Source organism: Sarcophilus harrisii, chromosome 1, assembly GCF_902635505.1.
Source record: "Sarcophilus harrisii chromosome 1, mSarHar1.11, whole genome shotgun sequence".
Lineage (NCBI taxonomy): Eukaryota > Metazoa > Chordata > Mammalia > Dasyuromorphia > Dasyuridae > Sarcophilus > Sarcophilus harrisii.
Window position 1 is genome coordinate 351,681,981 of NC_045426.1, and position 16,412 is coordinate 351,698,392.

Below are 16,412 nucleotides of genomic sequence, written 5' to 3' on the forward strand. Positions count from 1 at the left end.
TTTAAATTCATAAGAAATGCAATATATTTGTTATATTTGTGTTCTGGGCAAATGAAAACTATTCATGGGCAAGAAAAAAGAATTCAAGTGATATGTGGGTAAAAACATTGTTTGCTTTTTTAAAATCTCTTGGACCACTCTATTGCATATCTCTTTATATAAACAGTGGTCCATGCACAGATTTCATCCTTTTCCTTACGAGGACCTAATACCAAGACCTGGGTTAAATCAAGAATGCATGTGAGGTGTAACTCCTATGAAACCATCCATGAGATACTTCACTGCCTTGATTAGCCTATCAAGTGTTGCCATTTAAACTCTGGCACTCTAATTCTTCACATATATTTATTGTTTAGTTCAATCTAGTATGGTAGCAATATTGAAACAATGACAAGGGATTTCCAAAGTTAGGTAAGAAGTAAAGCTTGGTGACTGATGTGTAATTTTCATTAAAGTTATTTTAAAATGCCATCTAAAGTCAATATCAATTACATAACTCTATTCATCCCAAGATACAACATGTAAACTGGGCAAGATTCACATCAGGAAAACCAGGATCAATTGAAAGAAGAAAACAACAGAATTAGTAAGAAGCAGCAAGTTGCCTATATACTGATGATTTCTCTCCCTCCCATAAATTTTTTTGACTTCATTGACAATTTTTTCTTCTATATGGTGTTTTAAATATTAACATTTCAACTTGACTGCTTTTCAAATCACTGACATCCCACAGAGAATTTCTCAAATACAAATTTATGTCAGAAAAAAATTTTCTAAAGATATCCAAGATATAAAAGGATTTGAACCCAAAATATGCAGAGAGAAACTTATATGGATAAGAGTTTACCATGTAAGTTCTAATTCCATATTTATAGTTCAGTTGTGAAGTATCAAATCAACAAATATTGATTTAAGTACACATAGTAATTTAGACACATAAGAAAAAGGAAAAACCATCTAACAACAACAAAATAATAGATACAGATGTAGTAAGTGGTCATTTTTTAAAACAGTGAGAGTAGTTGTATGGAAAGGTAATAAACAATTCCTACTATTATAGTACCTTACATTTTGCTAAAATTGGAATAGATTTAATCAATCAAAGGATCAAAAATAAGTAGCATATACATTTTAAGAACATACAGAAATCAATGTTGTTTAAAAAGGCAAAAGAAAATCAACCCTCATATAAGACATTTAATCCAACCCAAATAGACTTGTAAGCTAGTGTCTGATAAAGAATAGCATTACCGTTGATTCTTCACCACCAGTGACAGTTGATGAACGGGCTCTCCTAGTTGGGGCACTCTGCTGTTAAATCATAGTTTAGGTCAGTTAAAAATGTTCAGATAGGGGATTCTCTTATCCCATGAATCAGGAATCACAGCTATGTGTGGGCCATTGAGATAATTACACCCTGAGATTAAAATCGTGTTAAATCAATCCTTTCTAGAAGCAAAATCAAGCTAGCAATCACTGATAACTTTTGAAGATGGATGTGAATTTTTCCTTCATTAAATGACCAAAAGCAAAATAGAACTAAGCAGACAGTGTTTTTGTGTTAATGAATAAATTTCCAACTGACAATTTCATCAGAATGGGACCTGTTTCATTTTTCTCTTTAAACAAATAACTACCACCAAAGAATTATTCTTCTTGGATGTTCTTAGTCCCCATCAGAACGAATTAGTAAATTCTTTGCCATGACATTATCAGTATTTGGTCATTGATGATCAGTGAGTACAAAGCTTGAGAAAGCAGAGAAAAGTATCAAGTGTAAGGGTATATTTGAAATCTCCAAACAGCAATTTCCAGGAAGTGAGCCCTTTCAAAAATAAAATATACTTTGATCTTACAACAGAAAAAGAAGTGTCATTAATTTTTTAAAGAGAATCAAAGGATTATTAGGTTGGAAAGAACCCCAAGAGTTCATGAAAGTTCATCAAAGCAGGCCTATACCTAAATCATTCCAGAAAGACATTTGTCTGTCCTGTATTCTTACCAGTTTCATTATCCATCACCATATAATATCCACCACTAGTTAATCTGTTATTATGGCCATTCATTTCACCAGATCACTAGAGATCCTGAGATAGAGAGAGAAAGAAAGAGGCAGGGAGGGAGGGAGGGAGAGTCTGTCTATGTCAGTGCTTGTGTGTGTGTGTCTCTCTCTCTTATAGCTCAAAAATCACTTAAAACTGACCCAAGAATAAACATACAGTGAACAACACAAATTTAATTGTATGGAATAAATTATAGGTCAGTTAGGAATAGGTTAATAATTTTTGATGAAGAGTGCAGATCACCAGTTATGAGATATGAAAAATGAAGCCAATTATTTATAATTCTGATGAATTGCTTTAAAAACAATTCTAATGAGTTCCATAAAAATTGCATGCCAATGAGAGACATCATTTATAGATTCAGAAAATATAATTGCTCATATTTCCATATTAGAACTCATTCGAGTTTAACACAATCAAAAGATTATAGTGTTTCTCTTTGATTATTAGGTATGAAAAACAAACTATCTTAGGGCCAAATAACAAATTAAATAGGCTAAACTTTAATTTCACCCGAGGAACTCTGCATGCACCTATTATTTTCATGCTTACCCAAAATACCTCCCCCAGAGCAATTCAAGTATATAAATACGTACGTGTGTGTGTACACACACACACACACACACACACACACACACATGCACTATATATTGCTAATTCTACTTCAATCATATTCAAAACAACTTTTTAACGCATCAAATACATGAAGACATTGATGCTAGGTACTGGAATTACAAAGGCAAAAATTTTACTCAGTTAAATTTGAAAAAAATGGGTCAAATGTTAAATTAGTGTCACTTCTTTGGTTCAGGATAGCTGCCTTAGATGGTTCATGGACATTACGGAACAACGAGAGAAAGACAGTCAAGCTCATTACTAACCATAAAAGTGTTATTATAGACCTTAAAGGTTCTTCCTGGGTAAAACAATTTAAAATAACAAAAAAAGACAAAAAACAAAACAAAACAAACAAACAGAAAATGGATATAATTTTTTGGAAAGGAAACATGGCATGTTGTATATAACAATTTCTGTTCAGAATATGTCTACATAAGCATATCTCCTCTTCCATATCTATTTTTTAAATCTAACTCTTTAAAATGAAAATAAAAAAAAAACACTTTAAAATAAAATTATTAATGTGCATTGCCAGCAACACAAGAATTGATATTAAATTGGGCTAAGAGGGTCATGGGACTTTTAGTTGTTAACATCATTTATTCCAAAGCTTCACCTTTGAGGGGATGAGGTAATTTTAAGGCAGAAAGGGGAACTGATATTCCCTTCACATATGATGTAGTAAAAAAAAAAAAAAAAAAAAAAGCAGGCTTCCATATTTTATTGCCAGATGGGGCTATGAATTTTTCTCTTCCTTTTTAAAAATGTGGATAGCCACAAAAGGTCAAGAACACCTCTCTGCCCAGGAAAAACTGCTTTTCAGATATTAGGGAGAATTTCAAATAAGTTATAATTTATCATCTAACAACTAAAATTTTGCTTAAGTTTACCGGTGGTAGATGAGATTGTTCAGCAACTGCATCTGTCACGCTGCAGGACCTCAGTCTTGAAGAAGGTTCTCTTTGCTGGAAAAAACAAACAAACAAAAAAAAACTATATAATAAGCTGTCAAGCACATGAATATTTTAAGAATTAAATTAAAAAATTGATCATTAAAAAAAACCATTCAATCCATTCATTGAAAGCAAAGTGGATTTTTTCTTTACAGTACTTTTCTGCTATTACTATAACATGAAGGGCAGTCAAGAAAAAAACCACCATCTTTCTTAGAAATATATGTAAATGACTTTACTTTTTTTGTTGTTATCAGTATTGTAATGCAGATGGTCTCATGGTTAGGCCATAGTTAAAATTAACTACAATAAAGTAGGAAAAAGAATCCAAGAAATAAAAGATCAACAAATAGGTCACATTTACATTTCAATCCCATATTTAAAACTAATTTGAAAAGCAAGTAGTACACTATTCTGTTATGCAAATTCTTCAGGGCAGATATAAACCATAAAGGGAAAGGAAAGATAAAGAAAATGAGAAGGAAAACAGTGATGTACAATGATGATTAACATTAAATGAATGCCTACAAAACATAAAGCACTGGACAAAACAAAGGATTAATTTTAGTATTTGTGAAAAGGGACATATATAACTTTGTCTTAACTATCACGAGTCAAAAATTCTTAATCCTAGCCTCTGAGGAAACTCAATAAATCTCTGCAAAATAAGAAAGAGAAAAGAAAAAAAGAAAGGAAAAAAAACTCAGAATGATATGAAAAATGTTGCCTATGCTTGAAAATTTGCCATGCAGTATACTCACCACAAGGTAAGATCATTTAAAATGGTAAAAGAAATATTGATCAAATTCACATGGTCAATGAATACATGACTCTCTTGTATTCATCGAATATAGATTTCAATAAATGACTACATAAATAGGGGCAAGCAGTATATGTAGGAGTATGTGTGTGTGATACACACATAGAAAAAGAAAGAGGGGGGGAGGGAGAGGGGGAGGAGGAGAGGGAGGGAGAGAAGAATGAAGTACATATATCTAAGTAGTAAAGAAATTATGATTTCATTGATGTAGGAGCACCTTCCAACAATAAAGATCTCAGTCTGACTATAAATTAGGAGATAAGTACTAGTGAGTAGCTGGAAGACTCAGATGATACACTGATATAACTAATTAGTATCAAAAGCAGAATCTGACCCCAAGACTTCCTTATTCAAAATCTAGCAGTCTATTCACTCAGTCATGCTGACTCTGTGTATATCATATTGTATTTATTTTGATTTCCCTCTGTTTCTTACTTTTACTTACTTATTTCATTACCACATAGATATAACCTAAATTTTCAGATGCAAGACCAATAGAAAGTGAAATCCGCTAAATTCTACCAAGCTATGTCTTTGAAAACAACTGTAATTGCATTCTTTCATCCAAGGTTGTTAACTTCAGATGGATTCACTACTAGGATAACATAAAGGGATGAATTGCACTTGTCACAGTATACTCATGAAACTCTATGAAGGAGGGTTTATAATTTACTTTATTGAAAGAAGTACTCATGCTAATAAAGTCACACATTCTTTAAAGTAATGATGCATGTCCACTACCCACTTCTTAACTATCATCTTGATTTTGTTCAAATAACTTGGTAAAAATGGACATATTTGTGGTTGAAATCTAGAAAACACATTTGTTTAAAAACTTCTATAATTATTAATAAGTCTACATAGTTGTGAAGATAAATTTTTCATACAGACACATCAGGATGTTGTTTCCTGACTAAATGGCATTTGAATATCCCTGGAACATTGATTGAAATAAAATGGTATTAGAGTTGTAGGCAAGTTAGAGGTGTGTCTCCATGTTCTTTTTCCTAGATGTTCCTTTTGAGAAAAAGATTTTATCATATTTTGAGAGATTACTTTAAAATAGCAATATAGTAGACCTAAATCTAAACAATTATTTTATTACATAAGTAAATGCAATTTTAAAAATTATAATTAGTAAGGACTGCTATTTTAACTTTAATTACTTAAAATTACCATTATGTTTTTACATTAGGTGCAAAAGTATTTAAGTGTTGTAGGTTTTTTGTAGAAGATTGGACATTTCTATGTTTTAGAGGTTCTAATGTATGGCTTTATCACTTAATTTGTTTCCATAACAACAGTATTCAATTCCTTCTATATCTAAGATATGCACTATCTCTTTCGCCCTCTGGCACTAAATTTTAATTTGCATGTTTCTATCTCAAATTTCTTTTTTTATAAAAACAATCATAATTTCAAGATGAAACAAAATAATTATAACTAATTTATATGTAGGGGCAAGATCTTTTTTAAGCAATCATTTATTTTAAAGCTTTTATTTATGAGTATTAGTATTATACCTACTTTTTATACAGCCCTCCTATACTTTAAAGTAACTACTATTTTGATAATGGATTCCTTGGCTAAAGTAATCATTTTTCAAATACCACATCCAGGGTACAGGCTGCCATGGTTTGTAACTGCACATCTTCATTCTCTATTACCTTGCACTGAGACTGCACTTGTTCTCATTTTTAAAGGTAAATAGTTGCTTATTATAGAATTTTCTTAATGTTCCGTAAAATCACATATTTAGGGACCCCATATCGTGATTTCTATACTGCTTCTGCTGCTTCTCTGTAGAACAAGCACCACCTAAAATTCATGGTCTTTGCGAACCCTGTATCTTCTGCTGCCAAAATGCTCTTAGTAGGGTCCTAGAAAATAAGTCCCTAATGAATTTAAATTTGGGGAAAGAAAAGTCACTTTTCTCTCTTTACCCTGGGTAACCCCCCTATCTTCCCATGATTAGATCCCATTATTACTTTATGTTCATGATTCTTAACCCATCATTTCCAGCACTAAACTTTTTTTTGAGTTCTAGACTCATATTATCAACAGCTTACTAAACATGGATAACCTATTGACATTACAAATTTATCATATCTAAAATGGCACAGAACTTGCTCTAAAGCCTCTTCCTATTTGTGACTTCTCTGTTTCAATTAATGGCACTGTCACCTCTTCCAGATAGCAGATGTCAACTATCAGGGTACTCCTTTGACTTTTTTCTTCACATTCAATCAATTTCCAAGTCCTATCAGTTCTAATTCTTTGACATTCTTTGGATTTATTCAATCCACTCAATCCCTACTGGTGCCACCCCAATTCAAACCTCTCATTATCTCTTGCCTGGATTATAATAATTTTCAAAGTGGTTTCCATAGCGCTTGTTTCTCTTCTTTCCAACCCATCTTTGTACTACTCCTTCCAAGTTAATCTTCCTACAAAGTTCTAATCATGATATTTCACCATCTGAGAGACAATGTTTATATTTCGCCAACCAAGAAGTTAAATTGTTTCAAGTGCCAACAAACATATATTCTGGGATTCTTTACTTAGAACTTAATACTCTTCATAATCTGGTTTCAATCTAACATTTCCAGCTGTATCTCCCATTATTCCTTTTGGCATTCCCTAAAGAATAGTCAAACTAGAGCATCTACTGTTCCCCAAAGACATCCTATGCTCTTAGTCTCTACCCATTTGTTCATTTGTAGCTTTATGGCTTCTGTGTTTTTACAGTATGTTTGTCCTTTGTAAATGCTTCTTGATCCTCCAAACCCTAACAAATTTGCAAATAATAAGTGCAATAATAACTAACATTTTTTGTAGTGCTTACTATATGTCAGGTACTGTGGTAGCTACTTTACAATTATTATCTCACTTGATCCCTATATTATCCTTGGGATAAAGAGTACCCCAATATCCCACCTTGCCACCAAAACTTCTTCCTTCCTTTGAAGTCTCTGTCATAGCAGTTTCTATTATTCTCCTAATTATATTTCGTTAGAAGCCATTTATTCTCCCACTTGACTATGAAAACCTTGAAGAAAGGGAGTGTTCTATTCATTTTTCTGTTTCTATCATTACCCATTATAGTATCTTATAGAAACCATAAGCACTCAAATGTCTGCTTAATTGAAATGAAAGGTAGCACTGGAGACAGTGCTTCTAGACTCATAGTTTTTCTGCCTTCTACATAGAAATGAGGTATGCTCAATTAAAAAAGAAAGAGCAAAGCTGGTCATAGTCCCAAGGGTTAGATGCCTATGGGCCATCTCCTAATGTTTTAAGCTATTTGAATGGGGATTCTGTGCTCTGTAGTATGTGTGGCTCTGATATTTTTTAATAATTATCTGGCTATAGAACAAATGCCCCATTTCCCCACATTTATATATAGTAATTGCTCCTGACTAGTTTGTGAGTATCTTATTCATATAACAGATAAAATTGAGATAAAAAGAATTAATGATTTATGTTAATCATGAGAAATTAATTATATTGGACATAAAAGAGGCAGAATGGGGTAAAAGCATGTGGCTGGCCATAAAGCTCACTTCCACCACTTGAAATCTGTATGATTTAAGGTAAATCACTGAATCTCTGTGGGTTGGAGTTTTCTCATATGCAGAATTAGAGAATTATACTAGATGGACTCAAAAGTCACTTTTAACTCTAAATCCAAGATTCTAAAAATCAAATGCTTAAAAATAATTCTAAAGAATTGTGCACACTGAGCAAGTTTCCCTAGGATTACCTATGCTCCTAAAGTGGGAAGGATTTCTGCCTCTCCTTGGACAGCACTGGTCACTTCACATGTAAATGTACATCTGACCTCTGAAAATTGGCTTGGTTTCTCCTTCTCCATGCCCAAACCTGAATCTCTCCTTATGTTCTCCCAATAGAGAAACAATTTCTCTGTCTTAAGATCTACATCCAGATAGGATATCTTAGGCTCCCAGAAAGTCAAGAGTGTCCAGAGCCCATCAGACAAATCACACCAGTATGAAAATGCAATACAAATTTGCACTACTCATTAGAGACGAATTAGTCAAATTACGTTATTTCTGTCTATCTAACAGACAGCACAATACAGCGGCATGGAATGTTTCTAAGTTACTTAGAAACCTAGGCACAGATTTCCAAAGTCACAATCTGGTATCCCATCTCATTACTACTGAAGCTTAAGGAATTCAGGACAAAAGGAAAGAATTCCTAACAGTGACAATAAATCAAGTAGTAAGTAGTAAGATCTAATAGGGAAGGGAAGGAAAGAAACAGTAACTTATTTAAAAGTGAAAGAATTTAAGTTTGCTCCTAACTCTTATGAGGTAAGGTTAATTTGGGTAAATAGCAGATTAATGCTAGTGATATGGAAATCTAGTCTAAAATATTCACACATACAATTTTAAGGCAAAACAACCAACTGCAAAAATAAAATTTTGTTCCATCTCTGTTTCTATAAATACTACTGCTTACAATCAAAGAACTGAATTGTTCCCCATTGGAATCCGGAGTGATCTGAAGTCTTCTGTTCAATTCCTCTGACAGTTCTTGAGGACTGGTCCGAGATACTGGAGAAGCAGGAGGTGGTGGAAATACCAGACTAAGAGAGTCTCCGGTTATATTCACTTCCTCTGAAATGGTTTCCCAAGGCTTATAAGAAATGAGAAATTATTGTAAATGCTAAAGATGGGATTTTGGTTTGTGTTACTTCCCCATTGATTTAAAATTTAAGAGGTCTTGACTATAAGGTGATTTACTGAATTAACCATAATATACTAGTCCTGAGGTGGAAAATCTTCAGCATAGAATCAAGTAATAGAGGAATTATTTTCTCATTTGAATAAAACTCCATAGGCAGTTGGCAAAAAAAAAAAATAAATAAATTGTTGAAGAATTTTTTTTATTTCCAAATTTAAAAAATAAAGAGATTAAGTCAATGGCTCAAAAAGATAACTTTTTTTCATAAATATTTAGAAAAATTTAGCAGTTCTGCCTTTTGCAATATTGGTATGTATGGAAGCATTAATAGGGTAAAAAAGAACATATCTCATTAAGTTTATCAATAAAGTACTAGCTCTTTTTTTTTTTTTTTAATGTTTTTCCCTTTTATTTGATAAATATCTTCTGAAGCAGCAAATGCCTAAAAATGATGTGGCTGCCTAAAATGTATATAGTTGATAATAAAGAATAGAGGATCTTGGCTGAAATGTATCATATATTTATAGTCACTAACTTTTAATTAACTGTTCCAGGTGCAGATAACATTAAGACAAACTATAATGTTATATAAATGATACCCAGCAACTCTATTTATTGTCAACAAAGATTTCCCAAGATATTGCAAACAACTGAATAAGAAATCTATTTCTCCATTCCACTCCAAGTTTGAAATTTCAATCTCCTCAAACTGAAAAGTATGTTTCTATTTAATCTGACTAAAAAGAGGTAAATTGTCCTGGTCTTTATGAAAGAAAAAAAAAAACACCACCAAAACTAAAATTATTTCTACATTTTTGCATTTTTTTAATGAATGTCATATAAATTTATTCCCCTTTTTTTAAACACTGCACCAAGACACATATGTCAGACATAGGTCATAAGAGTGTGTAATTCTGGATTACTAACATTAATAACCACACAAGTGATCAGCTGGGTGTGAGGATATCATCTTGGATTTACGAACAAAATTTACTGAAAACGTGTAAAAACATAAAACCACCCTTAAGACACCAAAAGTGAAATACACAAAGTTGATGACAGATGTCAGGAATGGTACTACATACTTCAGAGACATCTCCACCTTCTGCAGGTTCAGGTTCTAAATCTTCACTAATATGTCGCCGGGAGCGGAAACGTCTATGTGCTGCCTCTTGATTTATCTGTCTGATGTTGTTATCCGATTCAGAGGACACATCACTGGGAATTATGGAAACAAGGAGAAAAGACAAGCAGTGGAAAGAATAAGGATTAACAACAGCATCTTCATCAATAAAACATATATTATTAGGAGACTAACATATATAAAGCATCATGATAACCTTTTAAAGGTAAATCTGAATTCATTTATACATAATTTTATCCATTTGGCTTTAAAGAAACAAAACATAATTGATCTGGAAATTGTGTGCATTTTCTCAAACAAATGCATCAAACACAGAGAGTAATGAGGTTTCAGGTTTTTAATATCTTTTAAAAGGTATTACTAATATCTTTTTCTTTTAAATCATAAACTTATTGTACAAAATGTTACTGGAAAATATGGCAAGAATTTGGATAACATATAAATCTTTTAGAGAAATTAAGTTACTTTACAGGAAAAGTTATTTTGAAGAACAGGTTGCGAGATGTTGATATATGATGAAAACTTTCTTAGTTCCCAAACTGAAAATAGGTGGTCTTATTTACCAATCTGAAGGCTTGTTTGTTTTTTGGGGGGAAGAAGGAAGGGACATATGGACTCATGATTCTATAGAGCTCTCCGTAAATAAACAGTCTCTAACAAAATAGTCTCATGGAGATCCTCAAACATTAAATGACTTGCCCAGAGTTACAAAAGCTAGTAAATTAGAGGCAGTCCATTTATTCTTGAATACCTTTAACTTAAATTTGAAATGAACCTCATTATAATTTTTAAACTTTAAATTAATCAACAGTGAACGCAACAATATTTTTAAATTGGGCACGGGGTTAGGAAACTGAATATCATTTCCTCTGTGTAACTTTTCAATTTTGGGCCTGTGGAATTTTTACTATTACAATCAATCCAATCAGTGAACAGATATTTAGTAACTAACTATGGGATAGACAATGTGTGAGACATTGGGTTTATAAAGTATGGGACAGAAATAACAATAACACTAATACTGTCCTCCTCCCACCAAAAAACTTGCACTTGTCCCTACATATATATATATATATATATATATATGTATGCATTTTCCCCTTCTTTATAGTTGTCTTTCAGCAATACTTAAAAATCTTGAAAGCAAATAGGTCTGCTTATGTGGACAAGGAAGGTGTAAAGTAATTTTAAGGGTGTGAAACTCTTAAAAATACTTCCTCAATCCATGACTGATGAAAAGAATCACAAAGGAAAGATTCAATTGGCATAAAGCCATCTTCTCATGAAGGCAGAGAGTAAGAACTGGAAAGCAAATAACTGGAATATATTTCACTCTTTCAACTCTGTCTCTAAATGTCTTTCCTAAGAATAAGTTGATAAAAAGGAATTTCAAGAAGCCCTAAATTTGTTTTCTAAGAAGCAAATGAGTTAGGAGGAACTGGAAGAAGTAGCAGATGAAAGAAATTCCAAAATGAAGGCAAAACCACCATTAGCTATTTATGAATTTCTTTTGTTTACTGTTGGCAATATTAATATACTCTTTGTTAATATCAACCTCTGAATCATCTCATTTGCTTGTTCTAGAAGTTTGGTCTCCTTGTCCATGTCTAGAACTATGTTTCTATGCAATTTGGAATACTATCCTCAAAAGTCACATTTTCTTCCATCTTGCCTTCTCTGAGATCCATTATTTATCTGTTTAATGTATCCACCACTGGTTCCCCTGCATCTTTTTCTTGACTGAACACTTGTTTTATGGCTTAGCTCTTCTGACATCATATTTCCAAGTGGGTTGTCACCTCATAGGTTTTGCAATACAACCTTACTCTCCTATTGCAGGGGCAAACACAAATGCATAACACTTTTGAGCTCTGTTAGAATCTATGATTCTTTCATACCTTTGTTTATTTGGCCCATGTCTTATATGCCATTCAATTTCCCCTCTTATTTAGATGGCACATTGTTAGTTTTGATTCTTATATACTAAGATTCAGTAAGTAAAGAATTGTCTTTTTACTTCCCAGTAACTCACTAGTCACTGTGCCTGAATTTCTTAATTAGAGAAATTATTGATGATAGATATTTTGATCTATCAGGCAAAGAAACAGCAAACTGGTTGGCTTCTGGTCTCTTCTTTATCCCCTAAGGTAATCTCTTTAGTTCATTTATTTCCAAAGTTTTACTGGCATCTTTTGTTGTAAAATCACTTCAATGTCTGAATATATCCCTCCCTCTTCTTCTATGCAAAGCAGGTTATTTTATCTTAAATAAACATTAACAGTTGGCTGGTCACCAAATATAATGAATTATTACCCCTTATCACAATTATATATTCTCATGCAGAAAATGCCACTTAAAATTTAGAGCTCAAACAAGAGCTTAACATCAAAATTTGTTATAAGTACAAGTTCAAACTTTGGAAGTAGAATTTGTAAACAAATATAAATTCAATCAATCATTTTCTTTATTTGAAAAACAGCTAGATTGTGGATATGTTGTAAAGAGCTGTATGAAAATAAGGCAAAAGGTCACAGATTTACACAGAGAGAGAGTTGAAGGGACCTTACAGGTCACTGAGGCAAAAACTTGAATTTTACAGATTAGGAAACTGACATGAAGTGAGATTAAACAATTTGTCCCGGATGACTGAAGAGATACTAAAAAAATCCAGTAAAACTCCATCAGAAATGATAAATCACAGAATGCTTTTTTTTTTTTTTGCAAGACTTCTAGTACTAGAATAGCATCATACTGAAAAGTTCTAAGACCAACTACAAAGATGTGTCAAAATTATTGACATTCATGCAAGAAATTTCATCGTCCTCAATCTATTTCTTTCCCACTCCTTCATTGTAGAGGCGCTCACTAAACTCTGATGACACAGTCTCCTTAACCATTCTTTCTAGTACTGACATCTCCTTCACTCATTCTCCTCAGCTCAGTGGTGAAGGCAGGTGGACCTGAAATATTCCTTATTCTCCATTGCCATTGTCAGGTTCTTCCCCTTCCTCCAGTATGCAGTAAGCAATCCCCCTTTGAGATTCATGTTATATATACCATCCAATCAAATTCTGTTGCTATTGCTATCAGCCCTTCCCTCTTCCTTCCCAGTCATTCCTTGTCCTTCTTCAATGAATTTGGTATCTGCTTAGAATTTTTCTCTCCTCCACCATTCCTTCCCTCATATATATTGATTGCCCTTCAAATAACCTAACCATTCAAGCTATTTAACTTACTCCTTTCAGGAGCCACTCCTATCCCCCACCACAAAGACAAGCAAAACCTTTATCTTGCCATTCATCCACAAATGTACAATCTCCATATTCAAGAATTCTAAAATGTCCTCATCTGACCATAATCTATTGGCTTTTTACCTCTCATTTTGCCTTCCTTAGCACAGTCTTTTTTTTTTTTTCATACACATTGTGACATCTAATCCCCTTGACTCTTCAGTTCTCTTTTAGAACGTTTCCCTTGTACTAGACATTCTCTCCCCTTCTCCACATCTTTATTTCTCAATGAATCAGTTTAACTCTACATCAGTCTCCTCTCTTGAATCCCTAGCTCCTTTATTAGGCTGTCAATTATGCCCAGTCAAGCCTCAGTCTTACAATACACTCCATATTCATTGCCATCATACCTACACATGTGCTACTGATTGAAGGTGGAGAAAATCATGCAAATGCTCTAGGTCCACTACAAATTTATGTTACATATCTTAATTAGGCCGTCATTGTTGCTAGGCAATTTTATTATATCTTCCTTATCAATTCATTATCCCATTCTCCATATTTGTTCTTCCAAAATCTTTTCATCCCTTCCCAAGCCTTCTAAAGCTCCCCTCTCCCTATTCTCAAAAGAGAACCTTGCCTCATATTTGATAGGAAAAAAAAATGAGGCTAATTGGTATCAACTCTCTCTTTCCCCCTCTTCCTCATATTATATCATTCAAATGCTTTCTGTTGCATTTTTCTTCCTTCATCCTGATTTCACATAATGAAGCGGCCTTATTCCTTACCAAAGTTAACCCTCTACTTGTTCAAGTGATCCTATTCCATCTCATCTCCTCCAATAGATATCGCCATGTCACCTATTTCATTTATTTTCAATCTCTACTTCATTAAGAGCTTATTTTCTACTGCCTACAAACACATCCACATTTCCCCTCTCCTGAAAAGACCCTCCCCTTGATCCTTCTAACCTTGCCAAATATCATTCTGTTTCTCTTGAGCCCTTTGTAGCAAACCTCACACACATCTACAATGGGTGCTTGCACTTCCTTTCCTCCCACTCTGGTCTTAATCTCCAACAGTTCAGTATTCTGACCTTACCATTCTATTGAAATTGTTCTCTCCAAAGTTATTTATTATTGGTTAATTGCCAAATCCAAGGACCTTTTCTCAATCTCCATTCTTCTTGACTTCTCTTCAGCCTTTGATGCTTTTGTTCATTGCCCATTATTAGAAATATTTTTTTCTCTCTAGGCTCTCAGTATACTACTCTCTCCTGGTTCTCCTCTGAATTAATCTGACCACCCCTATTCTATCCTTTGCTAGATCCTCATCTAGATCATACCCTCTATAGTCATAAGTATCCTCAAGTTCTGTCCTCTGGGTCTTATCTTCTCCCTTTACACTTGGTTGATCTCATCAGTTCTCAGGGATTTAATTACCCACACCATGTTAATGATTTTCTCCTGCCCTAAACTCCTGGCTGACCTCCAGTCTCCGTCTGCAAATGTCTTTGAGATATCTAAAACTGAATGTCTAGTAAACATCTTAAATTTAACTACCTTTCTCTTTCTTTCTACTTTCCCTATTCAAATAGAGGGTGACACCATCTTCCCAGTCCCTTGGGCTTACAATTTAGGAATTATCCTGGATTCCCCCATATTTTCTCTTCCCCACCATGCCCAACTGTATCCAAGCTATTGCTAAGCCTATAATTTCACCTTTGTTCCACCTCTTGAATATTCCTCCTCTCCTTTGATAGTACCATTATTCTAATAAAGGTCCTGCAATAGCTTGCTGGTGGATTGGCAGGCCAATCTCCCTTCTCCAATCCATTTAATATTCAACCTCCAAAATGATTTTCCTAAAATACATTCTGATCACATCACCTTCCAAACTCAACAAACTCTAGTGGTTCCCTATTGACTATGGTCCGCTGTTCCTTCACAAACGAGACATATCCATGTCTGAGCTCTAGGCTTTAATCTTGCCTATCCCCCATGCCTAAAATGTTTCTTCCTCCTTCACTTCAACTACTGACTGCCCTAGTTTCTCCTTTTAGTCCCAATTAAAATCCCACCTTCTTCAAGAAGTCTCCCCTAATATCTCTGAAGTCTAGTGTTTCCCCTTTCTAGGTTATTTCCTAATTATCCTGTATAGAGCTTGCTTTGTATGTAATTGCATTTTGTTTACCCTATGAGATTGTAAGCTCTTTCAGGGTAGGAACTCTCTTTTGTTTCTTTTTTAAATCCCCAGTGCTTACCACATTGCCTGGCACACAGTAGGCACTTAATAAATATTTATTGGTTGGTTGATTTTAATAATCATGTTCCCTTTCTAGGCATCAGTTTGTATATGTGTAAAATGAGATGATTGAATAATATGACTTCTAAGGTTTCTTTCTGCTTTAAGTGTCTATGATTTTATGATTAAATTAGGAAAAAGACAGAAAGTCTCACATATTAGTGAAGAATATTACCCTAAAATTTTTGAGAAAAAAAATCAACCAATTCATCCTAATAAAAAACGTATTTTAATCCTAAAATGAAAGGGCCACGTGTCAACAAGTTACAATTGATGGTACAAAAATAATTCAAATCCCATAAAACAATATGTTCTCTTAAGTATCATATATTTTTTCCGTGATCTTTTAAACTATTATTTTTGTTAGCATCAACTTCAGAGACAGAAAAATGGGTAAACTGAAGCACAGTTCACATTCTAATCAATAAAGTTTCATAATTATTGGACTTTGAATTAAAATTGATAGTAATGATCCACACAAATATATAAAGAAAACATATATTTTCACAACTATACCAAAGATAAATCAATAATTTGTCTAAAAATATTATTCTGTTAACTTAAACCATC

The 16,412-nt window shown here is 33.4% G+C and overlaps 1 protein-coding gene across 9 annotated transcripts in view; it reads right to left on the bottom strand.

The window, feature by feature from the left end:
* NEDD4L (NEDD4 like E3 ubiquitin protein ligase) overlaps nucleotides 1–16,412 on the bottom strand; it is a 455,315-nt gene that overhangs the window by 78,120 nt on the left and 360,783 nt on the right. For 4 of the 9 annotated variants that reach the window (XM_012541476.3, XM_031945922.1, XM_031945921.1 and 1 more), the window contains 4 exons: nucleotides 10,250–10,382; nucleotides 8,940–9,116; nucleotides 3,572–3,646; nucleotides 1,252–1,311 (listed from right to left, as the gene is read on the bottom strand). In XM_012541476.3, coding sequence (XP_012396930.1) covers nucleotides 1,252–1,311; nucleotides 3,572–3,646; nucleotides 8,940–9,116; nucleotides 10,250–10,382 — 445 coding nt within the window. The remainder of the gene's footprint in view (nucleotides 1–1,251; nucleotides 1,312–3,571; nucleotides 3,647–8,939; nucleotides 9,117–10,249; nucleotides 10,383–16,412) is intronic. The other 5 variants (XM_012541477.3, XM_031945920.1, XM_031945917.1 and 2 more) reach the window with 3 other exon arrangements.